The following is a 27,573-nucleotide window of genomic DNA, read 5'->3' as shown; positions in this document are numbered from 1 at the left end:
GAAAGGAAAGGAAAGGAAAGGAAAGGAAAGGAAAGGAAAGGAAAGGAAAAGGAAAGGAAAGGAAAGGAAAGGAAAGGAAAGGAAGGAAATTACAAAACAAAAAAATGAAGCAAAAATAGTGTACATACGAACCTTATAATGTGATGTGATTTTTCACATCTTTTAAGAACAAATATTTGATCTGATTTGAATCTGTGACACTTTCACATTTAAATATTATGGGGTTTGCTGTTAACTTCAGCATATTTTTCTGAGAAATCATGGACTTCAGAAGTTGATGAGAAAATTTCTGTGATTTAAACTAAAAGTTTAAATCTAAAACTAACCAGTTTCCCCTCGCTGGCCCTCCAGGTGCTGCTTCTAAACCTCTTAGAAATAGGAAAGGCATGAGGAATTGCTGGGGTAAGTTTTGAAGTCAGTTTTTATTTAACCTATACAATTTAATATATGCTGGTTAGCACTGTGAGCCCAGCCGGAGTAATTATATGCATCTTTCATGATATGGATTATTTTCATTTGTACTCTATTTTATATATATATATATATTTAGTTATTCTAAATCAGTGTAGAGCACCAAGTTCTAGACATACACTTTTTGTAGTTATAAAACCACTTAGTTAAATTACACTTCTCTCTGTAAAAGGGAGTTTGGGTCCACTCCTTCCCAGTTAAACTGGTGGTTCAAGAGTTGGATCATAATCATCCTTGAGGTCCAGAAGAGCATGTGCTAGAGGGTAGGGTACCAGCTGGGAGAACTGGGACCTAGGCCATATGCTTTTTCTCCATGGAGACAGAGTTGATTGGTATTTGTTTTGTGATTTTTTTCTTTATTTTTCCCTGTGGTGAATTTCAGTATTTGCAGGAATTGGCTCCATTCAGAATATTCTCTGCATCAGAAAACAGGCTGTTGGTGCAACCTACTCCTCGCACACCCTGCTCTCCTTGGCCCCCTGCCCCGTGCATCTCCAGCAGCAATTCTGTCGGGGCAAAGACTTCGCTGTGATTGGGGATTCTTCAGCAACGAAGTTTCTTGATGCTTCCCGAAAGCATTCACGGGTGCTTACTTCCTGCCCTCTGCGCTGTGAATGGAAAGTAGCAAATAATTTAAAAAGAAAAAAAATTAAAAAAAAAAATAAAAAAGAAAAAAAATTAATAAAGCACAGAAGAACACAGAAGAATTCGCGTTTTTCTGGAGGGAAAAAAAAAAATTAAATATTTCTTTCCCATGATGAGGGCGGCCGGGGCGGGGGGGGTGTGTGAAACAGAAACCCCACAAGGGTTATTTCCCAGCGCCGCGCACGCTGAGCTCTAGGAATGAGTCAGGCTCTCAGTGCTGCCGCAGCCGGCGGAGCCCGCGCCCGTGCAGCGCCGAGCGCGGCGGGGCCGGGCCGGGGCCGGGGCCGGGCCGGGCCCTGCCGGGACCCCCTGGGGCGCTCGCCCCGGGCCGTGCCTGGCCGCGGCGCTCGCGGCGACCCTTGCGGTATGCGGCTGCCTTTGGCAGGGGCACATGAAGGATTTCATTGAGTGTGAAGACAGAGAGCAGAGACAGAAAGCAGAAGGAGGCGGCTGCAGCCTTTGTAGTCGGGGAGGAATGCGGAAATGTTGAAGCACTATGTCAAACTTTTTTGAAACGGGGTCAAGTCACATTCAGCCAGCGTGGGAAAGCAAGGGAAAAAAAAAAGTTGAGGAGAGAAAAAAAAAAAAAAAAAGGCAGCAAGCTGCTGCTGCTCCCAGGCAGAACAGAGGCTGGGGGAGCGAGGGAGCAGCGGCAGCGCAGCGCCGGGGCAGCGGCGGAGCGGCGGCGCCGAGGGCCGGTGCCCGAGCCCCGCACCGCAGGCTGCGGCCGGCGGGGCTGCGATCGTGGCGCTGCAGCTCCCCGGGGGCCGCCGGCCGCGATTTTTATTTCGCGTTTTCCTTTTCCCCGGGCAGGGTGGGGGCGGGAGGAGCGGGCTGGGGGACGAGTGCGAGCTCCTTCTGCGCCAAGGTGCAGCCCGGCGGCGGCGGCGGCAGGAGGATGCGAGCCGAGGGCGGCCGAGCCGCGGATCAGCTACCTGTGTGGCCCGGGCGGCCGCTGCCGGGACCTGCCGGAGACATCGCCATGTGAAGGGGCAGACCCCGGGCCGGCTCTCCACCCCGCCTCGCTCAATGGGAGGTTTGTGTTAGAGAGGACTCACCCCCTCCCTCCCCCCCCTCCACCCCCCGGGGCTGAGGATTATTTGGGGAACTGGTGGCGGTGCAGGCGGCCGTGGCGCACACCAGGTAACGCGGGGCGCCCATGTGCTCCGCGCACCCGGCCCCGCGGCGTGGCCCACACGCCGTCCCCTCCCCGCCCGGCCCGGGAGCCCACGCCGCTCGCCCCCCCTCCCCGCGGGCGGCACCGCGGACGCGTCCCTTCGGCGGCCGGGCCGGGGTAGTGCGCCCCGCGGTGCCGCCGCAGCCGCCTCGGGGTCGGTGCGGGGGCGCGGAGGGGCCCGCGGGGGGAAGGGGTGCCCTCAGGGGGAGCCGCCGGGGGGGTCCTCTCTGCGTCCTGCCGAGCAGCGGAGCCGGGCCCCCCTCCCCGCCCCGTCCGCTGAGAGGAAGCGCGGGGACGCGGCTCCCCGCGTGTCCCCCGCCGCCACCCCCCGCCGCCTGCGGGGCGCCCGCGGAGGGGGCAGCGGCGGCCGGGGGCGGCCCCGGTGCTCCGCCGTGCCCGGGGAGGGCGAGCACGGGTAAGTTTCCACGCGGCCGCGCCGGGGCAGAGGCCCGCCGGCCCCGCCGCCACGCACGCGCGGTGCCGCTGCCCGCCGCTCGGGGGCGCCCTGCCCGCGGCGCGGGGCCGGAGGGGCGCGGGCGGCCGCGGCGGGGGCGCGGGGCGGGCTGGGGTCCCCCCGCGCACCGGGCTCGGGCAGGGGTTGCCCCGCACACCGGGCTCGGGCACGGGTACCCCCTCACACCGGGCTCCGGGGGGCCCCCCACGGCGGCCCGCGCTCGGTGTCGCCCGGTGATGCTGCAGGCGGGGGGCGCCGGGCTGCCCGGTGGCTGGGGCGATGCGGTGCCGTGGCAGATGTGCTGGGAACTGAAGCCGGCGAGGCAGGGAGCCGCCTCCGGCTGCAGCCGAGGAGAAGGGTTGAGCGGTGGGCACAGGTTTCCTTCAGATTGCGCTTTTCATCTCCAGCTGAGGTGTAAGGTCAGCTAAGTGTGCGGAATAGCCGTCGCGCTTTGTGCTTCAATTCCACATAAGAGATCCCCGACTCACCTATCTGGGACTCATTCATCGTAGCGCGGTAAAAATGTGGTGTAGGACAGGGCTACAATCCTGGAGGTCACTGTATCGCTGTGTTAAAAAGGGTCAGAGGGAAGGGAGGAACTGATGTGGAGCTTTGTCAGGGGAGAGGGTTTGCAGTCCTGCAGAAAGTGGATGAAACTGGATGCAGAAGTGCTTCTGCTCTCCAGCCTCATGCACTCTGCAGCAGAGCATGCTGTTCCTGAAGACATCTTTCACCATGCTGCTTTGCAAAGAGCTGCCAGTGACACATGTAGCAGTACACACAGCCAATACTCTTGCTTGTTAGTAAATTTGCTAAAGTGCGTATTTCTGAACCTATTTCAGTGCACAATGCTTCATAGTGTATTATTGCCATCTCAGTCTGCATGTATTTCTTCTCTCCACAGGTGCTTTGTTTCTTGCAATGTGTTCATGATCTTTCCATGAAGGCCTTAGCATATGAGAGAGCAGACCAAGGCAGAAACCTCCAAATGCTATTATTTAATAGCAAGTGTCAGTAATATAGCAAAATACATATCCAGGACTCCACCGCGTTAAATGAGGAAAACTTGGGAGTCCTGAAATCCTGACATAAGTTCTTGGAGGAGCGCTTCCTCTCACACATGCCTAGCTAGCTCTGCCATCCCCATCACCCATGTGTCATGGGGTCATTTTTAGGCCATTCTCAGTGAAACCCCTGAGGATGCTGTTGCTCTGTAGCCGAATGCGTACCTACCCTTCTGCGCAGACCCTGATAACTTTGTAGTGTATCAGCCACTCCGGGACCTTGATACATATGTCACCCTCATGGTTCGCGTCTTCCTTTCCACCATGATTTTGCTTTGCATATCTGTATTAGCTTAATTTTAGCAGGTTTTGAACAATGCAAAGTCATGAAGTAAACTAAACTAAACTCAATTTTTTTTGCTTGGTTTGTCCTCCAGATTTGTTTGGCTTTACACAGGCAATGCTCCCAAAGACTGTATGATAATTCCTGGTGGCCAAAAGCAGAGGCGCATTGTGGCCAGTACAGAAAAGGAGCAAGAACAGGAGGGCAGGAGCTTCCTGCTGCCTCTCTGGCAGAGGCACCAAGTGCGTGGCCTGTCTGCATCCCAGCAAAGTACTGATTTTCGAAAAGTAAGTGAGACTGAGAGCCACCTCGGGGCACTTGGAGAGGAGGAAGAGGACTGGTGCCAGCATGGATAAGGACAGCACAAACCTGGCTGACCAGCAGTATGAGTGTGTGGCTGAGATTGGGGAAGGAGCCTACGGGAAGGTGTTCAAGGCTCGAGACTTGAAGAATGGAGGTCGCTTTGTTGCGCTGAAGCGGGTGCGGGTGCAGACCAGCGAGGAGGGGATGCCGCTGTCCACTATCCGAGAGGTGGCGGTTCTGAGGCACCTGGAGACGTTCGAACACCCCAACGTGGTCAGGTGAGGAGGTGGGACACTGTCCTGATCAGTGAGGTCCTGGGTACAGTACATGGATTGGGTGAGTGAGAGTTTGGGGGCATAAATGGAATGGACACTAGTTTGGGTTTGTGGCTGGAGTGAGCACTAAACTGTGTGCATGAAGTGTGGTTTGAGGTTTCAACAGGCCATGGTGCTGCCTGCCAGACCTCACCTCATCCCTGTGCGTTGCCTCCCACACACACAAACACCCATCTCCAGAGGCATAGGTGTGTGATTTAAGTGTTGGAATGGATGGGCAAGGAGCCATATATATACTATTTCCTCAGGCATGAGAGAAAATGAAAAAAACCCCAACCTCTCCCTGGTTTTGTCTGACCTATTAGTACTGCCAGTTGCAGCTGATTTTTACCAGCTCTGTTGATTATAGAAATTACAAGAATGAGAGTAGTAGTGGAATGTACATTCTGCCTTTTTAGGTTCTTTTATAGAGAGCTGTAGATTACGGTGTTAAAAAGAAGCAACAGCTTAAGACTTCAAGCTTTTCAAGCAGCCTTAGGGTTGAGTGCTGTTTGGTACTAATTTTCACCACGAGCTGTTGATTCTGCTACCAAGAGGGCAAAAGTAGAGGTGTCAGACCTTTCTCTCAAAATGGTGGCAGTGGCCCCGGGATGTCCTTTCTGTTGTGTCAGTAGCATAAATCCTGGATAAGTGGCCTGTGCTCTCAATGATAAAGCTAGCCCTACTGTAACCTCTTACATTTTTCTATAGCTAGAAGCCTTCAGCAGCCTGTGAGCATCTTTTATTAAAATTGTGAACTTTAAGAAGTAAGTTTCTCTTTGCAGATACTCACAATGAAACTGGTCAGTATCTTGCTGGTGGTGCTATATTAGCAAGAGTATTTCCATTCTTTGTCTTACTTACATGCATATTACACAGCAAAAGGAAAACATTTTTGTACTTCACTAACACCAAGACTCTTTCAGTCTTAGAGAAATAGATACTCTGAACTCACAGGTGAATTTCAAAATGCCTTACACGTGTAATCGTCATTTTTTGTAGGGTCTGAGATCAGGGGCTGTTCATTAGGCACAAAAGGAAAGATGAGACAGAGAATAATATATAAGTTACGAAAGTCAGTTGCTAGAGATGAATTCACTTTTGTTCATTTCAAGGTAGTGTAATGTGACAGTCTTCTTTATGTCAAAACTGACAGAGTGCATGTATTCTGAAATGCTGACCATGGAGTGCATGTCATCAGTCTCACTTTAGTGGCAATGGGACACACAGGCTGCAGCTCACACTTCCATTGCTCATCAAGCAAATCCACAATTCAGTTAATAAGCATTATCTTGGCTGGCACCTAGTAATGGCAGAGGCTTAGTCAGTATACTTCAAAAGTTGGCATCCTATGTTTGATCACTGGATCAAGTGACTTGGTTTAGAGGAGCACACGCAAAGTTGGTCCTTAGCAGTAGAGGAATAATTGGGAGCTGTCAAAATCTTTGAAATGCAGCCCATCAGTTTATGGGAGAAGATGAGGATTTAGTTGTCCAGGCTTAGGCATTTATATATTTGAAAGCTAAATCTTGTTTGGGAATAATTGAACATAATAGTTAAGAATTTTTCTACCATTAACATCTTTCCATGTGATATAAAAGATCTTTTTAAGAGCTTTCTAATCTTGAGTGCAGCTAAATGATTGAAATAGAGTTCTTGTTTTTTAAAGAGCTATTTGATGAACTGACTATGCAACTGCATGCTTTTGCTTGATACAAGTGCAGTTGAATCTCAACAGAGCATTGCATAAATACATTGAAGCTTCAAATATTTTTACAAGCTTGAATGAAAACTCTGCAAAGCAGTGAGTATTTCAAGCAGCAATATGAGAATGTAATTTTAATATAAAAATCTGTGAAAGTGTGTTTCAGGTCCGCATAGTGGTGTTGTGAAGCCTGTACCTTTTGCCATAAGCAGCATTTGAGACACAAGGGGCTGGCTGGTAATGTATCAAGGTGTTTGGGACATTGGTTGCACACCTTTTTCCACAAAAAGGCAGAAGATAAGCAATTCCAAACATTATCTCTTCCAAAATGTGAGGAATGCTATTTCTCACATTTTATCATGTCCTTTGTCCATATTTTAACCTGTAGGGCAGATAAGGAGCCCTCTGGAGAGACTGGAATCATGTCCTTCAAATGGACAAATTATTTGAAAACATTTTAATGGCCCAGTTCTGTTACAAAATATGGTAGAAGAGTTTGCAATTTATAGAAATTAAACATCTATTTTTGTGTTATGTAAATATACTCAGGAAAGGAAATACTATAAAAGAAGTTCTGCAATTTTAAGCAGCTGATCTAACGGTACTTATTGAACATATTATGATCAAAATATTTTAATTGTTTGGGCATGCATTCTGGAAACTGATATCATGGCCAGGCTAATTAAATTCCAAATGCATTGTCTGCATACTGGATTAAAATATACATTGTTTTCCCAGCACTGAGATAACAGCACAAAAATTTTAAACTAAATATTTTTGATTTTGAGAGGACCTTTCGTTTTTTTCTAAATATTACAAGCAGCTGGCCTGAGAGAACTATGCTGGACCTGCAGATACTGTGTTGTATCTGTTACTTCTGAGTAGTGGCATGTGTGATCCATGAGTTGCTCAATGCCAGCCAGCAGCCATTCAGTGAGTCAAGATTTAGACAGACTTTGTACAGATGAGCTGCCTGGGCCCTGTGGTCGGCTGTGCTGCTCTGGCATCAGCTGACAGCAGAGATCTCAGGCCACATGAACTCAGGCAGAGGTGTCATTTTCAACTCAAATGGCACCTCTGGGCTTCTCCAGAGACTGCAGTGGGGATTTCAGCAGCCCAGGGCTTCTCTGTGGCCGTGAAGTGGAGCTGGATGTGAAGAACAGTTTGGCAAGGAAAGGCCCAGTGCTTTGCAGGCATAGGTAGAGCTCCATGGCTTTGCTGGCCGCAGGACCAGGGTTCAGGACTAGCAGTGCTCCTCCAGCCCAGGTTTGTCCTAACAGTTGTAGAATCACTTCTCTGAGAAATAGTTAGAGCCAAAACTGGTTGCCAGTGCTTGGTACTAGGGCTAGAAGAGAATTTTCTCCATAGGGGAAAGGTGTTTAAATAGCCCAGAATAATTTTAAACATAATATTTATCATATTTTTCAATGTTACTGTTTGCTGATTTTGAGAGCTTTGTTTTGTGTTTCTTTGTTCCAAGTGCAAGAAAAGCACCAAAGGGAAATATAATCTTCATCAGAACAATGATGGTATTGAAAATCTCTGTACTGTAATGGAAATACGGAGGACTGATTTAAATTTTTATAAGACTGTTAAGAGTAGTGTATAGAAAGGCATGGAGAAAAGGCAGTTAAAATAATTGCTATGTGCTTAAAATCCCTTCCTGTTCACATTTACCCTTTTTATAGAGCTCCTCTCGGACAGGACACCTTACTCTATTCTATTTATTTTCACAAAACAAAGTTTAAAATAGAATCTTGAAGAGTAGAGCTTACTGTAAATCAATCTGAAAATAACTATGTCATGGGCTTGGAAAAGTCCCTTGTAGCTGGTAGGATGATCAAGGTGCTCCTCTAGATCACCTTTCAGATGTAATACTTGAATAAAACTTTATTATATACAGTAGGTAAATCTGGCAAAAGTTGGTCCAGCAGTTCCATAGCTTAGTACTGTTCTAGTTGGGAAAAATGAAACATATGTCGATAAAGAACAGACTTTGCCAGGAATAAATGACATATTAGATTCAGGAAATTCCTGTGTGTAAAACTCTGCTGCAAGATATCTGTAAAAATTCTTCTTGTGATTATAATGCTAAATTCAGCTGTATCTTGCATTCATTTTATCTCTCTCCTGCTGGTAATCAGATGAATAATTTCCCCTGTATCTTAGTCATCATCAAACTGTGAATTTGCACTCTGGGAAGGTGATATGCAAGGCAGACTACTGTAGTTCTTGGCATGCTAGTTTTCTATCATATTTATAATTCTATTTAACAGTTTTAATAGCATTAAACCATAAGCAAATTGAACAAAAATGCAAAGCTGTATATTTTTGCTTCCTATCTCATAACTTTTCTTTTATAAATACAACTTTTTCAATATTTTCATGGTTTAATAACTTCCAGTATTTAAATAGCTGAAATGATGTTGAATATGACCTATTAAAATATAGTCTAGTCTGGGTTGTTATTTCAAAGGTAAGTGTCAGAGTAAGTGCCATTCAAAGTGATCATAACCTTGTAAGAAATGAAAGTCTTGATTCTCTCTTTCCTGATACCTTGCAGAATATTTGCTCCAGCTAACTGACTTAGGTTCTACAGAATGATCCACCTGGAAGTCTGAATCTATTCCTCATTCTTTTTTGTGTACAAATCAGTGGGGGGAAAAGCAGTAATTATGACTATTTGCAAAATTACGCCATGTTCAAGTTTTTATGTTATTTTATATCCACTGCACTATAAGTGGCACTGTAAACTGCTGACTGCAGTACAGCAGGCATGTCATGCTGCCTTTTCCCTGCTACTGCAATCCTGTGGTCCATGCTGTTGTCTCTTGGTTTGCACTTGGGTGCTTGGTGGAGCCCCTCAGCTGACTGCCCTGGCAAGGCCCCCTGAGTGTTGGGGGAGAGGCTGGCACACACATCACTCCCCATCCCTGCATATGCTGACATGAAGACCAGCACTTGCTTTACCTTGCCCAGAGGCCCCAGAAGTGTGTAAATGGCTTGGGGCTTAAAGTTTCCTTGTACCTTGAAGGTATTTTTCTAAGTGTCTTGAAGTTCCCTGTCTGACCTGGTAGACCATTCAGGACATACCAATAGCAGATCATCAATACCTAGTTAACCTTTTGCAAAACAATTTGAATATGTATTTGTTTTGCTTTTTTTCTGTTTTTAGACTGAAATTTTGGGCAAGCATACAGAGGGAAAAAAATTCAGAAGGCAGTAGCTAATTTTATTTCTCTTTCTAATTTTTGGTGATGCTGTTGCTGGCTTCTGGCTTTATTACTGTACTGTTAATAAGTTGAAAGGATGATCTTCTCAAAATCATTGAGATGTTCCATCCTGTCAAGTGAAACATTTCTATTTTAGGGGGTGTTTGTCTCTAGTGAATTCTGCTTCCTTCCTTCTTTTTTCTGCCAAGCTAATGTTAAACTTCTAGTCTGTGAGGTCATTCTTGCACATCAGCAGTGTGCTGTATTGTGTGATACAATTTATTTTTGTGTAGCATCACTCAATATGACATCTGGCAAGCCCCTAGAGACAAAGAAATGGTGATCTTTGCATTGCTAGTTAGAAAGATTGTCTTGCAAACAGAAAGAGTAAAATAAGATGCAGGGATGGAGTGGAGCAGAAGAAACTGAACTTGAAACTTGCCAAGTATTTGTGTGGCAGATGAATCTCAGCTGAGGTAGAAATGATGGATGAGTAATGGGAAGGAGAAACTGAATGAGCTTCAGAGTCAGTTTTAGTCTCACACAAACAGGATCATCTTCAAGGCAGATGTGACGACGGGAAGTGCCTTGGCCAGGGAAAGGCATTTCCAGGCTGGAGAGCAGTTCTGGTCAGAAGGCAAGGGAGATCATCCCTGTACTGACTGGCCATTGCAAGGGACACTGCAGAAGTCTTGGGAAGGAAGGGACTGCAAATATTGGCTTCTCTGATGGCTGGAGGGAAAAGGAGAATGATAGGGTTGCCACTGAACAGGGCACATAGGTCTTGGGGAAATTTGTTGTCAGAGGACATTGGGCAGAGTGAACATGAGTGCTGGCCTGTCACCATCTGCTTGCAGCCTTGCAGTCCACAGAATGAACATGTACTGAGAAGACAAGGATATTCTTGCCAATCATATGAATTGTTTGTTAGTTAGAGATGTGATGATTTAATTTTAATACATGATCTGGCAGAAACAGGACAAGATAAGAGCATGTCAGGAAGGAAGGGCTGAGTATGGAATGGACTTCTGAGCCTTAGGAAGTTCAGTTTCTGGAATGAGTACAAGACCATTTTAAAAAAGTATTTTATCTCATTCTAAATCTAAGTTTTTTACAAAAACCATCTTTCCAGTCTTTGTATGAGTAAATGTTAGTAATTTTAGGTTATGTCTAATACTCTCTTCCTTCTTTGAATCTGTGAATGATTATGTCTGTGCTCTTCTTGAAGATATTTAGCCTTGCTGGGTCCTGCCTGGAAGGAAAAACCAACTTCTTCCACCATAACCATTGCTGATGGCAGGCTGTGACTTCCAGGGTATGGAGTGGGGTCTAGGATTCCAAACTGAGCCTTGAAAAGGTTTGGATGCCAGGGGAGAGAATAGTCCACACTTACAGACGAAGGCCAGGGGTAGATTCATTGGGCCTTTCCAGCTTGCTTCACGGTACTCACTTCTGGCTGAAGCGTGGAACAGAGCAGGGAGAAGAGAAGTTGCTGTCCCAGGGTTTAAAAGAGAGCGGGCTGGACCTGGAGTCTGTGGCTCAGCAAAGCACTGACTATGTCACTCAGGTGGGCTTGGTGGGATTTAAGCTGTTTGAAGCTTAGCACAGATCTAAGTGCATTATCAAATAGAAATAGCTATGATGCTGAGAATGCACTGAATTTTAAAACATCTTTCTGGCTAGAGTTCAGGGACAATGTATGTCAGAATACAAATCACAGATACTGATTCTTATTCATGTATTAGATTAAAGCCTTATTTCTCGAGAATATTTCTATTAGAAGTTAAAATGAATCATGCAGAATAAGTAATATAACTATCTTGGCAGAGTAGTAACATGAATTTGACATCAAGAGTGATTATTTGTCATTGTAGTAATTCTTAGGTGATGTAATTTAGTTCTGAAGCTTTAAAATTACTCTATGAAGTTTTGTAACAGTAAAGAAAATAGAGGTTGCAGTTCATTCCAAAACTTCTCTGTGTAGAGGATTTAGTTTGCTTGGTATGAAATCTAGTTATTTTCTAGTATTGCTGAACAAGTTGATTGTTAATGATCTAACAAATTATAAGAAGGTAAGTGTGCCCATATACATATATAACTAAGCTGTGTTTTTTCTTTTAAAAGAGAGAAGATCCCTCCACTTATACCTGTTCTTCATATCTTCTTATAATCTGAAAAATACTTCTAATTATGCAGGCACAATTATTTAACAGGTATACCTTTAAACTCTAAAGAATTGGTATTTAATAAAAAACCTCTTCAGAATTTTCCAAGGAGTGTTTTTGCCCATCATGTTGTTTGACATTTGCCATTTGGGAAACTGCTGTTTGGGAAGCTGTTGATGAGATGATTGTCAAAGAATGGAAGTGTGACTGTTGATTTCCGAACTCTTTTCAAAATACCTCATTGCATCCAAATTATTTGTATTGATTTTAATATTTATTTATTTACTCTTCACCTTTGAAAATTTGCCCCATCATTAGAAAAAAAAAGGGAACAATCTCCTAAATAATCCCTTTAAAATCAGACCTTAAGTTTCTAAAAACACAGTTGTGTTTTCTTTAGGCAGCATAAAAAATGTTTTATATGAGTAGTAAGAGGCTCTTTCATATGATGCTTTAGATGTCTTTTTAGGGTTTCACAAGAAGATGGGTTTCTATTCTCTGAAGTATCTCTGATACTTTTTAGGATGAGGTGAATGTTTCTCACAGCTGAAAACAGGGTGTGCCAGTTTGCTGGTATTGGTAGAGTTGTCCTTGGGTGGGTTTCCCATGGCATACCTAGCTAACAATCTATGAGCTTAGCAAAAAGTTCTGTGCTGTGTTAAAAGGGTTCATACCAACACTGACTGCTTATTACTCTGGATCATCATTAACAGGTGACTGATCTTCTCTTAATAAAAGAAAATTAAAAACTAACTCAGACATGAATTCATCTTTACAGGAGTTTCCCATATTTAATGATTGAAAACTCAGTTCTAGTGTAAATGAGTCATACTGTGTTTAAGTGAAACCTATTGAGTTTAGACTTTTGAAACATTAGTCAGTGCTGAATATTACATATTTTGATAGAAACAGAGAAATGAAGTAAAAAATAGAGTGGAAAAGCCTGCATGATTTTTTTCTCTCTTTTATGTGAAACTTTGGCTAGTCTTTTAATATCTATTTGAAGTGTGGTCCATGTGATAAATTGCTGTTTAACAATGCCAGAGAACTCCCTTTTCCCTGAAATCAATTAATTATAAACTGGAAATTTCAGTACTTTGTTCAGTGTTTCTTAAGTTAGCATATTTCTGGGAGCTTTCTGTGATCGTAATTCCTAGCTGGACTGGTGCTTTTGTTTCTCTTCATCTGTGGAGCCAGGGCTCTACTGTAAGGATAGAATTCTATCACTTTTTTTTCCACATTTGATGTGGTATTTTGCATACAGCTGCAGAGTAGACAGTTACCTTTGAAAAGAACATTTGGCTGGTTTAATTTGATTAGAGCAAACCACCTCAATCATTACTGAACTAAGACCGTTTTCACTTTAACTTGGCTGTAGGAGTTGGGAATGTACTGACTGTGCTCAGATATTTGGGGGAGGACTCATTTGGCTACACAGCTCCTGCTGAAGTGAAACAACCTCAGAGGACCTTGCATACTCTGCTCTTTCCCAATAAAAAGGGAGGGCTTTGAAGCCATTGAATGTCACATTTAACTTTCCTTCATTGTGACAAGGAGTTGAATTCCTTTTCTTCAAAAAATATTGGAAATGTTTAATGCACAGAAATACAGAATCATACATTTTTTAAAAACACCATGAGACTAAAACCATACATATGATATGAAAGTCTTACATTTACAACATATTTAAAACATGCCTAGCAACAGTATTTTGAATAAAGTTGTAATAAATTCCGACATATAAATAGAAATATGGTGGGATTCTCATAAATACATTATATCCAAGTTAAAATTTAATCCCTTTTAGTAAGTCTCAGTAAGATTCCCACTTTTTTTCATGGTGTTTTGATTTTCTGCCTCTTTCCATATCATATAAACATATTGGGGTAGTTTTTATGTTGCATATTAAAGATCAAAATAGATACTTAAGATTCACAGTACTGTATATTCTGTGTGATTTGTGCTTTTCATTTTCCCTCACTGATGATCATATCATTTTCCTAGAAAAACTCTCGTGGCTGTCTAGAATATAAATATGTCTCAAATAACAGACATTCAATAAATTGTAGTCAGCTGGTATTCTCTAGAAAATACAGTTCTGATCTTTAAGTGCCCTGACTTTGTGATAGTGCATCATCATGCAATATTTGAGAGGATTACAGCTGAAGGAAGAGTTTCTGCTTCTTCTTGCATTATTTTCCAAAAAGCAATATGCATAGTTAGCTGTTCATCTGTGTCAGCAGCCTAATGGCAGAATTGCATACACATCTTCCAGCTAATCCAAGAATCAAGCTGCAAATTTAGGGCTCGAGTTTCCACTGGGGAATTGAAGGGGCTACCCTGATTCAAACAGCTTTGGTTGTTCAAATCATAAAATCCTAATGTTAAATTGAACAGAAATGCACAGCACAGGCAAACTGTGCAGAGGTGTCCCATCAAACATGCATGTTTGAGACTTCACCATTCAGAGTTTACATGCTTCAACTATTGAGTTCACCAAACTGGGGTACAACAATTCGTTAGGTTTTTCACTGAATTAGATTTAGCATTTCTGTTTCACTCCTAATTACACTTCCTTTTTGTGCCATAAATAATTCCTCTCTAACTCAGTATGTTTAAATACTTGGTGTCTGCTTCTGTGTTGTCACCTGAGCATCTTGTCCAACATTATCTCTCAAATTCCAGGTTGCATCACAGATACATTGATTTCAGTGCAGTGTACATGTCCTTTCTTCAAGGGCAAATGCTTCTAGTGCAAATGCTTCTAGAGCTACAGTTAGAGACTTTGCTGTACTGTTTTGAAGTTTATGTCTAATGTTACTCACTAACACAGCTCTAGAACCTTTATTACTGATTTCCAGGTTCTTTCAGGACAGCGAAAGTCAATGACCTGTATTCCTTCTCTGTGTTAGGAAGTAGATTATAAAGTGAATCTCGTTTTGCCAACTTTTATCTATCAGCATAGTTTGTATTTGTGAACTTTATGACATAGAGATTAGGCAACATCTGCACTTTAATTAGTGTGTTGTTTATCCTTAGATAACCTTCTAGATTGTTCATGGAGATAGGCCTACCCACTGATCTTTGTGGTTTCCTTACAGACATCTTTAATCAATTTGTTGCCTCACTGTTTATCTCTGCTTTTTATAAAATGCTGAGCAACAAGTTTTGATCAAAGCAGTAATACCCATATCCAGACAGGTTGGAATCAATGACTATGGTCTGAAAATTAGAATGATATGTCTCATTAAATTTAAGGCAGAGCCCAGACAAGTTAGTACTTCTGCAGAACTGAGCACCTTTATCTCCTAGATAGAATAGAATCCCATTCATCCTACTGACTTTATGTTTGTAGCATAGTTTAAAAAAAAAACTATGCCATTACCTGGCATTTCTCAATTCTCTGTTGCTTATTATTCATATTGTCTCTATTCTTAAGAACTCAAGAAGGTTTTATTACTTTCAAGTTTTATTTGGTCGAATTAAAACATTGCTTAGAGATGTCAGTTATTTCAGAAGCAAATATTTGTACAGAAGTGAAAAAATACAGCAGTGAGACTAAAACTGAAGATCATGGCAGTACAAGAACAAGAAGAGTTAGGATTTGCACAGAAGAGGCAGGTAATCCATTGGACTAAAAATGAAAGGTATTTGTGGATATAGATAAATGGCAGACAGGTGAATGACAGTGATGGGGGAGTTTTCCTAGAAGACATTTAAAGACATTTAAGGTATACTGGAATATCCCAAATCAAAAGGATATTGTGATGTCTGTAAGAAAATAGAGTTCGAAGAGTGCTTGGTTTCCAGTAACCCAAAGTTGAGAGTGAACAAGACTATTCTGCAGAAGCAAAGCTTAAGTCATGAAAAACAAATAATCTTTTGCTGTCATCGACGGCAAGGATCTTGAACCTGTGATTCTAGAAGAAGCACTAAACTAAGTTCATGAAAATACTCATAAAGCACAATTTAACCACTGTTCATAGTAGAAAAAGTTTAAAGACAAATAGATAAGATTTAAGGACAACACTTAGAGGTACAATCAATGAAGTAGCTCTTCCTGGAGTACAAAAAAGAGAGATCACTCTCTGCATAGCCTGAAGTAATTTTGAATAGCTGATTTAAGAAATTCTAATAGTCAAGACACACAGTCATAGTGCCCACAATAATTAAGTCTGACATTTTTTGGAAAAGGGATGGTTCCCAAACTTGACATAGTAACAATAGGCTTTAGAATGGAGAGATTAAGAAACAAGAAGTAATTCAAAAATTTAGCAGTCAAGAGGAATGATTTGAAGTCTTAGATTTGTAATGATGGGTAGTTAAATAGAGAGTTGCAGCAGCACAGTTTTTGTCACTTGGGTCATACACCATTCCTTTACATCCATGCTCTCTCCAGTCACTGAAATCCTGGCTGCTGTTTTGATCTATATCCTCCTCCTGGAGGGTATAGATACAGCAGGATGCTAGATACAGCAGGACAGTTTAAGGTTATTGGATTCTTAAACTCTCTGGAGGAATGGGTGATGTTTGAGGGCGACAAGGACTTTCTTTATGGCTGTGCTCCAGTGTATTGTGATGGACTCACAAGAGGTACACACAGCCATGCATACCAAGATAGGGATGTGAGGTAATTGTGATTAGACACTTTATTGATCTGAATATTAAAAGTGTATTCCATTTTAGTCATTTGGGGTCTCCCCATACTGAGTGCAGAGTGAGCATGTGCTTTAGGAGAATAATTCGTCCAACTCATCCTTGGTGCCCATGCTGGAGTACAGTGAATTGCTCTCTGGAAATGCTCGTTTTGACTCTAGAGGGAGCCCAGGTGGACAAGCTTGAGAAGTGGGGCCATGGGAAGTCTCGTGAGGTTTAGCAAGACCAAGTACTGGTGCTGCACCCGGTTTAGGGCAACCCCCAGTATCAGCACAGGCTGGGGATGAAGGGATTGAGGGCACCCCTTTGGAAAAGGAGCTGGGGGTGCTGGTAGATGAAAGGCTGGACATGACCCATCCATGTGCACTCACAGCCCAAAAGGTCCTGGACTGCATCCAAAGCATCAGGGTGAGGGAGGGGATTCTGTCCCTCTGCTCTGCTCTGCTCTGGTGAGGGAAACCCCACCTGAACACTGCATCCAGCTTTGGGGTCCCCAGCTTGGGAAGGATATGGACCTGTTGGAGCAAGTCCAGAGCAGGGCCACTGAGTTGGTTGTAAGGATGGAGCACCTCTCCTGTGAGAGAATGCTGAGAAATTTATGTTTGTTCAGCCTAGAAAAAAGAAGGCTTTGGTATGATCTACATGTGTCCTTCCAGTACCCGAAGGGAGCCTACAAAAATGAAAGAGGGAGGACTTTTCGCAAGGGCTTGTAGCGACAGAACAAGAGAGAGTGGCTTCAAACTAAAAGCAGGTGGGTTTAGATTAGATATTAGGAATTAGATATTAGATATTAGGAATTTCTTTACTGTGAGGGTAGGTGACTCATTCAGCAGCTTGCCCAGAAAAGTGGCAGGTGGCCACATGGATGTGTTCAAGGACAGACTGGATGGAGCTGAGCAGCCTGGCCTAGTGAAGGGTGCGTGGTAGGAGCATTGGAAGTAGATGATCTTTTAAGTTCCTTTCCATCCCAAAACAGTTTATCATTCCAATGTAGGGTGGCCATCCAAATGTAGCTGGCTCAGTCTCAATGAGATTAATGCCAGTCAGTAAAGTTTGAAGGTGAAAAGTGGAAGTGCTGGTAGAGAGTTTGTGCAGTAACAGATGTCACAAAATCAAATAGGAAATTATTTTGGGTGTAGGGGAACAAAACATTAGTATAGAAATCAGAGGGTAACTTGGATTACAAGAATTTAGATGAAAGACAAAGTGAGTATTACAGGGGAATTTTTTTTTAACCAAAGTCTATTGTACATGAATTGTTGGTAGGAACTTGTACAAGGCATTTGTTTTTATCACTTGGCAAAATTTATGCACTTTCTGTAGTAGGGGACTGTGGGTCTCTGTGACATTTTCTGGCTTCAGACAGTCTGCTTCTAGTTTGTGTTTGGCATTAAAGTGCTAAAGGAAGCTCATAGTAGCTGGGATGGATGGGCATTGCCTGCTTACCCTGCATGCAATTTTAAGCTACAGCAGAAGCCATTTTGGTCAAAAATCATTAATTCTTTACAACAGAAAAAGTAACTGATGATGTGTGTTGGAGATGGCCACTCATGCAGTCTACAGGTAGTTTAAGGCACCTTTCCAAGCTTTCTCAGTTGTGGTTTCTCTTTTTGTCATTACTCTTCACTCTGCCATACTGATCTCATACAGGATTTGCCACTAAGTGGGTTTATTATGTCATTATTGAAAAAAATTTGATGCTGCACATGGTTCACTTAGTTTCATTGCCTTGATTTAATTTTGGGCAAATTGCACAATTGTGCAGTTGCAAATAGTTGGAAAACTCTGGTGTCTAACTTACATTCCAGTCTGAATTATCCAAGACCTGAGTTTTTGTAAAGCAGCGGTGTTATACCTTTATCTCTTGGAATAATTCTGGGGGGATTTCTGTTTTTCCATAAACTCAAAACATGTCAGCCCACATTGCTCAGTAATAGCTTTCAAAATTAAAATCAGTCAGTCAATACTGCTAAAAGATTCTGCTCCATAATTTTTATGTGAAGTGTCTGTTTTATAATTTGACATAACTTGACATAGGCTTGAAAACAGTTTTGTTTATTATAGATCTACTAAAACAATATAGTAGTAGTAAAGTAAATAATCTATTAAGCTGTTTGGATATGAATATTACACATGTGGGTATATGTGGAAAAGGAAAACCATGAAAATGTCAAGATTTTACTCCATTTAACTTGAGAATTATTATTTTGTAACATGGATTAGGGTTATTAGACATTTATTGCCTGCACTTTAAAAATGTGTGGACAGTTTTCTTTTTTAAAGTTTAGAAAAAATGGAAAGGGGATAAGGGCAAGTCAGGGAAAAAAACATCCCAAAAGCTAATGGTTTTTAAAAAGTTGCATGATATTGAAAATGGGAACATGGAACTGAAATGCCATCCCACTCTTAAGTATAATAAAATAATACATTTTATTTAATATGTTCTGGAAAGAGTAAATACAAATTATAAATATTAATATCAGTGGCAAAGACCCCAGGCATCTTTTGGCATATATTGGCTTAAACTCACCTGGGCAGCAACAGGGACAACTGAACAGGGAATGTCAATGTTTAAAAGCAGCACAATTAGGTTTTTTTAATAGCTGGCTTTTTTCTCCTCTTGTTCACAGTACAAATATACTTATTTTTAGGGGCTTTAGAGAATATTTAGATTATGTGATTATGTATCTCCTTTAATACTTTCTGAAAGTATTCAGATCTTGTAGAATTCAAGATCACTTTAATCTTTCTTCTTTCAAGCATGAAATTGCCATCCCTTATCAGGATTAGTCACTCATTTCAAGAACTCAGTCATCCCAGAGCACATCCTTTATACAAAAATATTGAAGTAACATTTGTCAGCTTTTAAATGGAGGCTTTTTTGAAAAGTATGTTGAGTTCTTGAATAAAACTAAAATTTTCTGAATGGACATGGATTATTGTGGACTTCTAATAGGATGATTATTTTCACAAGCCTGAAGAAATGTTCTTTTGCTGTGTAAGATCCTAATCCATGTAACTTCCCTGCCATCTGTTTTTGAAATTATGTGAACTGCACTGTGTGTTCAGATCCATAGTCATACACCATAAGTGCTTGCATACTGAGGCATCCATAGAAATGTAGATTACTGTGTCTACCTGGATTTAGCAAAAAAGAAAGCTTTACTTTTTATGTTTCTTCCAATGGACTTGAAACAGCTATTTGTGAATCAAATATTTTCATAATCGAGACACAGATTCTTGCATTAGAACATGTAGATGCCAGTTGTGATGTTTGAAAACTGAGATATGCCTGCATGAAAAGTGGGTAAGGGAAATCACTGGATAGTTTGTTTTTCTTCACAGAAAGTGACTTCAATTCTGCGATAAGTCAGAAAGCAGCTGAATGGACCTTTATGAAACATGTGAACTAAGTCACTTCTAAGTGGAGACAGCTGGGGTCTATTTAATATCCTGTGTAAAATGGTAGAGGTCAGCTTCCTGGAATAACTTAGGAGTTTTGTTTCAGTATCCTACTGCTTCAGGGACGTGGGGTGGTGGAAAGGCTCTCAAGCTGAAGTGCACCATAAGGAAAAGCTCCAGGGCTGGATCTTTCCTACCTCTGCATTTGCTGTTGCAAGACTGGGAAACGTCTTGTGGGCTGCAGTATCTACACATCTCAATGCAAATGTCTTTTGTGTGAGTGCTTATTAATGCAGTCAGCTAGTCTCAGTTTTTTCTTCCAATCTTATATTGTGATTTAGGCTTTAGGATATTAATTGAAAATTATTGAGAAGTCATTGAGAATCTCTGAGACTTTGGATAACAAGTGATTCCCAAATGTACTGATTACCCTAAATACATAGATTATTTTGTAATTTGGGACATTTGTTCCTAAATCACTTAACTTATCTTGACAGTTTTATGATTTTTTTTTCTTCATTAAATTGATGGAGCGACATCTTTACTGTCTATATCCACATCTTTACTCCCTGTATCTATTCAATTTAATTAGTCCTTGAGTTTAGATTCTTATTTCTTGCCTCTTTCTCTTCCATTGTGTGTTGCACATGTCAGTGAAAAAAAATTGTCTTGAAGGCTAGAATCGCTGGTAACTGTTCACTCACACAAAAGTTCAGAAGTTACATGATATAGCAATTGATAAAATTTGTAGTTCAGTGACACCATAATTAAATAGCTGTGGTGAGGTGAACCTGAAGATTCACATAAAAAATTTGTTTTTTCTGATGATGTCCAGTATAATTACATACTTTTAATATTTATGACAATTTGTTTTTTTCCTTGACTGCTTTTTAAAGTTGAAGATGAAGAGAAGCACTAAAGTAGAACTAAGAGAAGTAAGTGTTTCTGTTGGTTGGGAAAAAGGTGAAGGTTAGGAAAAAAAAGTAGTGTGTCACTGGAATAGGCAGGCTAACCACAGAAAAGGCTTTCTTAGACTGTGGTGGTTCTGTGGGGGCTCTGTGGTGTGCACCATTGCCTGTTTAGTTAACTCTACAAAGGCTTAAGACCATCAACTGTGGTATTTTTGTGCTGTTTCTCAAAACAGGTAAGTTGTGGAGTTTAGGGATGGAATATAGAAAATACTGAGGAGCAACTCATTCAGCCCTCATTGTCTCTTGACTCATTCTTGAAATTAAAATAATTACATTAATAAAACAATTCACATATGGCTTAGAAAGGGTTAGAACAGTTTCTGTCTCAGCCAGTATTTATACTGTGAAGTGAGAAAGGTGGTTCTTGGTGTAGGGAATAGTGTAAGAGCAGGACAGATCTGAAGCGATAATTCCGGGCAAGTTAAGGCTCTCACTGACTTCTCTATGATCTTAAGTAGTCCATGATCACTGCTTTGTCAGTCCTTGCAGCATTTGCAAGCAGATGGGAGCCAGCCCTGCCTCGCTCCCAGGCAGATGCCTCCCAGCTCACTGATGCTGGGAGCTGGACCGAGCCACGCTGGCCATGGGCTCTGCTGTGCCCAGCCCTCCCTCAGCTCAGCCCAGACCCACACTGTCTGCCTGGGCATCACAGAGCACACCCTGCTTTGCTGGCACCAGCTGGCTACACGGGCCTTGTTTGCATTTGCCTTCATGTAAAAATGTTTTTTAGCACTCCAGGAACCAGACCTTGTTTTGCGAGATTTATTACAGTTTGCTCATTTCTTTCAGAAATGTGAAAGATGATGTATGCAAAACAATCAAAAAGCAGTTTTGCCATGTATTTACATCTGACGTAAACTGTAATTTACAAAATGCTGAATTTACTTCAAAACTACCCATACATTAAAATTTAAACCTTCATCTCATGCTGCTGAAAGACACCACAAAAGAAATAGTTGCCTTTGCCCTGTAGTAATAAAACAGTCGAATAAAATTTATTACCAGCTCAAAATGCTACTAACACCTCATTTTCATTGCCAAACTCTTCAAATAATCTTTAATTTGTTTTCTTTTACATATGTGTGCAAGAGTTTAAAGGAAATACTTAAAGAGCTGTGTAGTCCATAGAATAGTGCACTCCATGTGCGTTAATCTTTAAATGGTTTCCTCACTGTGCCATGTAAATGGGCTAGAAAGGGAGGAAATGTGTATCAGACATCTACCTTAAGAGCTGGAGGATGACAGCACCTGAGTCTCACAAAAATAGATATTTTTGGTTTACTTTACATGTGCTATGAATTAATTAAAAAAGACAGCTTCATAGAAGAATTGACAAGGCAGACAGGGAGCTTGCATGGCCACATTTGAATGGTCACAAATGGGAAAAAGACCACAATGGTGTCCAACTCTTAAAACACTTGCAAGATGTAGTTCAGATGAAATGTGTAAGGAATTTGTGTGCTAATGGAAAAAGGATCCCTTTTTATGTATCGAGTGTTAAGGAGCAATTGCCCCAAGCTAAATTTATCAAGCCAGAAGAATCTTGTAAATTTCTATTGAAGATTTATTAGTCCCATTTGTTTCTGTTCTTCAGAACATGAATATTAAACTTAATCCTGCAAGTTTGTCACAGGTGAAAGTTCCTTTCAGATTAAAGGAAATTCTGGACCTGTGCCAAGGCCAGTTAAATAAATGTACCAACTTCATGAGGCCTAGGTAAAGGGTCTTGTATGTTGAGCTGTTTAGGATTGATGCTAGTCTTTGAGGGTTGAGTGAATAGGGCAGAGGTGGTTTTAGCGGTTTTCTTTTGTTTTGTTATGACTTGTCTCCCATTTTGTTTTAACTTCTACATGGAAGAAATATTTTAAAATAACTTCGGGAATGAACTGAACAGAATCTGCATTCCCACCAAGTAAAAATGATCGGTTACATTCTTTCTGTGGAATAATAATATCTTCTAAATTCAGTTAAATTAAAGCATCTTTTCTAAGTTAGTCATCAGGCATCTTCCATAGCAAGCAGGGAGAACAGTACCCTCCCCACAGTGATTCAGTCAACTTTCTACTTTCTCCTGAATAAATGAGGACCTACATGACCCATTCAAACTAACCCCCAGTTTCTGAGTAGCTCCATCACAGGAGTTGTATCTTTTCCATGGAAGCTGAGAGGAGAACCCATTGCTTCACAGGCTGTGCAGGGCTGTGGTGTGGGTGGATGGCGTTTGACCTGTCTGATGATGGCTAGCCAAAGACTGGTATGTTCAATGAAGTTGATAGTTTTCTTACAAGCTGTAAATCTGCCTTCTGCTGAATTTAAGTACTTTGTAGTCCCATAGTTTTGATATTTCAGTTCTAGCATAAATATCCTCTTACACTTCACTTTTTCGCATAAAGTTATCTGTTGCTCTGCCACTCAGTTTTTTTTGCTACATCTGCAACTTAAAAAGAAGGGGGCAATGTTTTTGTGTGTAGATCAGGTTTCCTCACAAAACCTCGCCAGATCTGTTTGTTTTTCTTACCCATGTGAGCAATTGCCTTTGTATTTTGATTTTTGGAAATCAACTGAGTGCTGTTTACTTTTGGGTAGATGGGATGTTATTTGTAGCATGTGAAGTAGTGGTGACAGGACACAGTACAGTGCCACTGGAAGGTTGCTTGAGTTCACTGTGCTCCCTTCCAGGTTTTGCTGAAGTGAATGAGTAATTCCCTTTGTCTGAAGTTCATGGTGCTGCTGGCATCATGGCACACAGGAGTACTACTGGGAATACATCTGGCATCAAAGCCTGATGGAAGTCACTCTCCTTTCCACGTGTATACCAAAAGCACTCTGAACTGCATTTCTGGTTTTATGTGATACAACCTCATGCAGGACAAATTTGTGGAAAGCAACACACAGAGAATAAGACACCTTTTGAATTTTCACTTGACTTAATCCTGAATGTGGCAGCTGCATTCCCCACTTAACCACTTGTGTTGAAAGTGGACAGGTATGTCTGATCCATTTCAGGAAATTTTAAGCAGTTCTAGTGAATCCATAAACAGGTTCTTTCAACAGATGCAGACATTTTTTAAAAGTTCTTTTCATTCAGTTTCAATATCTGGTGTTAAATTGCTGTTTCCATTTTTAAGATAACAGTAACTATTCACATCTATTGCTGTCTTCTAGTGTCCCAGGTTAAGACTGGGAAAACAACAGTTCACAGTTTCAGAATTTAAGGACAAAAAAATACTGTGTAAAATGCCTTAGAATACATCATCACCATAGTTTTCAGAGATGAGTGCCCATATTCACAAATTTAGTACTAAAGAGTAACAAAAAACTTAGGGAGCAGAGATTGTGGTACAGATAAGGATGCCTAAGTGCAGAAGGGGACCATGCATGTTGGGCCGCAAGTTGTGGAGTTCTCACTGCATAGGTAAAAATCTGATAGGGGTTGAAATGGCATACAGGGGGTTACTTTTTTCTATCCAGGTGATGACTGGCTGAGTATAAGAAAGAGGAAAGATGCCTGGCAGATAAGGCAGATGAAGCTTTAGGTGATGTGTATACTTAAAAATCACCCAGGTGCTTTGCATGCTGCAGGTTAAGTGCAGCATAAGTTGGTTGGTAGCTCAGGGCTGGTGGATCATGCAAGGTCAAGACCTATGACAGGTTTACTCTGCACACTGGTACTCTGGCTTCAGAAATGCATTCTTCTACTGACAGGCCTAAAAAATTTAACACAATACCACTCAAAGCTTGTGTTGTCATGTCGACTGACCATGCTGTCATAGCAATAAACAGATTGGTAGAATTTGCACCCTGTTTCCCAGTGATGTTGGTTTCATTCTCTTACCAAGGATTTCCTTTTTATAATGTCATTTAGAGAGACAATAACTTTTCATTTAAGAAATGATACATAATATTAAACCCAAATATAAACAAATGGGCATGAGAGTGAACCATGCACTGTTTTACTGTGGTTTACTCCTTTGCTAATTGCTTTCTGTTTAATACATGGACGTATAGTGTTTTACGTTAAAAGGTCTATATAGAATCTCTTAGTAATAGTATTCCCTGAATACATTAGAGCCACACAATCCAAGTAATTTAATATAATTAATTTTGTTTTCTTATTAACATCTCTTTTTATTTACATATATGTAAGTACATATATGTACTTACATACATACATACATATATGCTGTTTATTTACGTTGTGCATGTATAGTATTGCCAACTTCAGCCAATTTAGCCTTTTGTTTTTCTTAAGGCTTTTTTTTCTTCTGTTTTGTGCTCTTTTGCTTTAGCAATAGAATTCATGGTATTGTTAAACTGTGGAAGCTTTCCCCTTCTAAAAGTCATCTCTTGATCCTTCTTTGAGAAAGACAAATTGTTTTGTCCCAACTCTATCTGTGAAAAATAGAAATGTATTTTCTTACAAGGCTTTAATGTGTCAGTGTCTCACAGTTAATTACAAGAATACTTCATGCCAGTAACAGAACCACAGCAAAATATTTTGCATCTATTGCTCTGTCTCCCCTGCTCTTCACCATCACATCATGGCTTTGGACTCCTTTCAAGAGGTGCCACTACTGGTCCATCCTGGGAAGTGGCAGCAGCATCATCAGCTCTCCCGTGTATTGGCAGCCCTTAGCAAGCCCCCTTAGCTTGCTTTTTCAGTGGCTGACAGCTAGGCCCTTCAGATTTACTTTCAGGCTGCTTCTTCTCAGGTTGCTTGTGTACCTGAGGGCTTCGCCTGTGCTGGGTGGTTAACTAGGGCTCAAGCAGCACGTGAGTTTTCAGTGCATCCACCATCGTCCAGAATTGTGGCCATGGAGTAACCTGGAGGTCTTTCAGGAACAGCAGCCCCTGGATTGATGATAAGCGTCAAAACAGAGGACCTCCTCTGTCACCTTCTACAGTAGCTGCTCTGTTATTCTTAGGTTCTCCTATGAATCTACAAGAAGCAAAAGTTTGTACTCAAATTTGCATTGGAATTATATACAATTTTTTAAAAAGTGAATTTAACTGCTGTAATATTGCAAGCTTTTAAAAAACTATATGAGATTGTACAGAGTGTCGAACAGTACTTTGAATTTGACTTTTTGCAATGAATATTTTTTTGTTAAGGGTTATTATTTCCTTTGTTATTTTTGATATGTTAGCACGATTAAATCTCATGTGTACATAGATTAGATTATTAAGCCACTGAAGAATGAATGATAATTTATACTGTTGTGAAATATAAATTTTGAAGATGAGTTGTTTTCACTTAAACCTAGAAGAGAGATGTTCTACTTAGATCTAGATCCTGTAGGTCTGGCGCAAGAATGAATTCAAAATATGAACTGAAATGTGGAGTCTGTAACAAGCAGTTTGGGAGCTACAGTAAAGACTGAATTTTGTTTTATCTCATCTTACACTATGTACAGCTGGAAGTCCAGAATAACATCTGGGCTCATTTCATTTGGATTAAACAAAATCAATATTCAGGCATAAGTTTTACTTACATGTTGAGCAAATTAGGGAATCTAAAAGGGAATACAGCTATTCCCTAAGGAAAATATTATAAAGAAAATCTAAAAAACAACAGATGCAAACACATTGCCAGTGAATGGGAGCATCTTTAGTTTGTACTCTGAACTGGAAGCTTTTGGAAGCTTGCTGGAAGCTCACAGCACTGTATAGCGGCAGTGTACATGACTTGGAAAGGCAGTGTACATTTACTTGTTGAAGGATCACATGAGAGCACTATGAATAGGTCAGACAGCTATTGCTGATCCTAAACAATCTGTCAACGACTGTCTTCATAACAGGCCATGTTATTTTTCTGATCCGGGGCTGACTTGGCGTGTCCCTGGCCTGCCCTGGGACAGAGTGTTTGGTAGGGCAGCACACAGGCTGTGTTCAGGCACCACCCAGCTGGGATTTTCCCTCCGTATTGTCAAGGGCTCCGTGTGTGGCCAGTTTGGATAAAATCAGTTGCACTGAGATTGTTCGTGGACTCGTGAGGAATTAAGCATTTTAAACACTGGTGAACTCTTGGATAAGTCCTGAAGAGGAGTTCTGCAAGGCAAGATGTAGTTTGAATTACGGAGTCCTACGAGATCCTTTTCTGGTTCTTGTCGGTTAAAGATAATCTCCCTCTGGGAAGAAGGTAAAACGGAAATGACAGTGTGAGGGCTGAAAGAGATAGTGTGCTGCTATAAACAAAGAAAGGTGCAGAGAACATCTTGTCAGGCCTGTTTTTCCTTGAAGTAAAACTCTTTTAACAACTGCATGTTTTAGTGGTTTTGGGTGGCACAGTGAGAAAATGTCCTTAGCCTTTTCATCTTTTGGGCACAAATCTTGGTTTTTGTTGAAAATGAAAACTGATTTTGGTGGTTTCATCGGAGCAGACATTTGTCTGCATCACAAAACCATTCAGTCTGGCACCAGAGCTCGTCATTGCTTGAGTGGGGCCCAGTGCAGGAGAGCAGGGGTGTTGCAGGTCAGGGCTGCAGTCGGGACTGAGCGTTGAACGCTTGCCCAGTCAGCCCACTCTGTCGGACTTTAGCCAGTGCTATTTACTTCGCTTTCACGAGCATCTATTTCTCTCTGTCACTTTCTCTGTCTCTCTTCCTCACGCACACTTAAAGAACAAAAACCTCTTTTATACAGCTTAGCATTTTAAATAATTTTTCCAAGTCAGAAAGGGAGAGAGACTGGAAAAAATTACAGCACAAACCTCAGCTTGCAGATGAACGATTGCCTTGTCATCCTAATGTCC

The 27,573-nt window shown here is 41.5% G+C and overlaps 1 protein-coding gene across 2 annotated transcripts in view; it reads left to right on the top strand.

Moving 5' to 3' along the window:
- Positions 1-1,955: 1,955 nt before the first annotated feature.
- The window catches only part of CDK6 (cyclin dependent kinase 6), a 131,461-nt gene continuing 105,843 nt past the window's right edge, over positions 1,956-27,573 (top strand). Inside the window, exons 1-2 of one of the 2 annotated variants that reach the window (XM_059481648.1) lie at positions 1,956-2,152; positions 4,189-4,675. In XM_059481648.1, coding sequence (XP_059337631.1) covers positions 4,443-4,675 — 233 coding nt within the window. In that variant the 5' untranslated portion in view covers positions 1,956-2,152; positions 4,189-4,442. Of the gene's footprint in view, positions 2,153-2,527; positions 2,709-4,188; positions 4,676-27,573 lie in introns of those variants that run through there. The other variant, XM_059481639.1, reaches the window with a different exon arrangement.

This window comes from Ammospiza nelsoni, chromosome 1 (genome assembly GCF_027579445.1).
Source record: "Ammospiza nelsoni isolate bAmmNel1 chromosome 1, bAmmNel1.pri, whole genome shotgun sequence".
Classification (NCBI taxonomy): Eukaryota; Metazoa; Chordata; class Aves; order Passeriformes; family Passerellidae; genus Ammospiza; species Ammospiza nelsoni.
The sequence above is the reverse complement of the archived record's forward strand: the minus strand, read 5'-3'. Positions and strand labels throughout refer to the sequence as shown.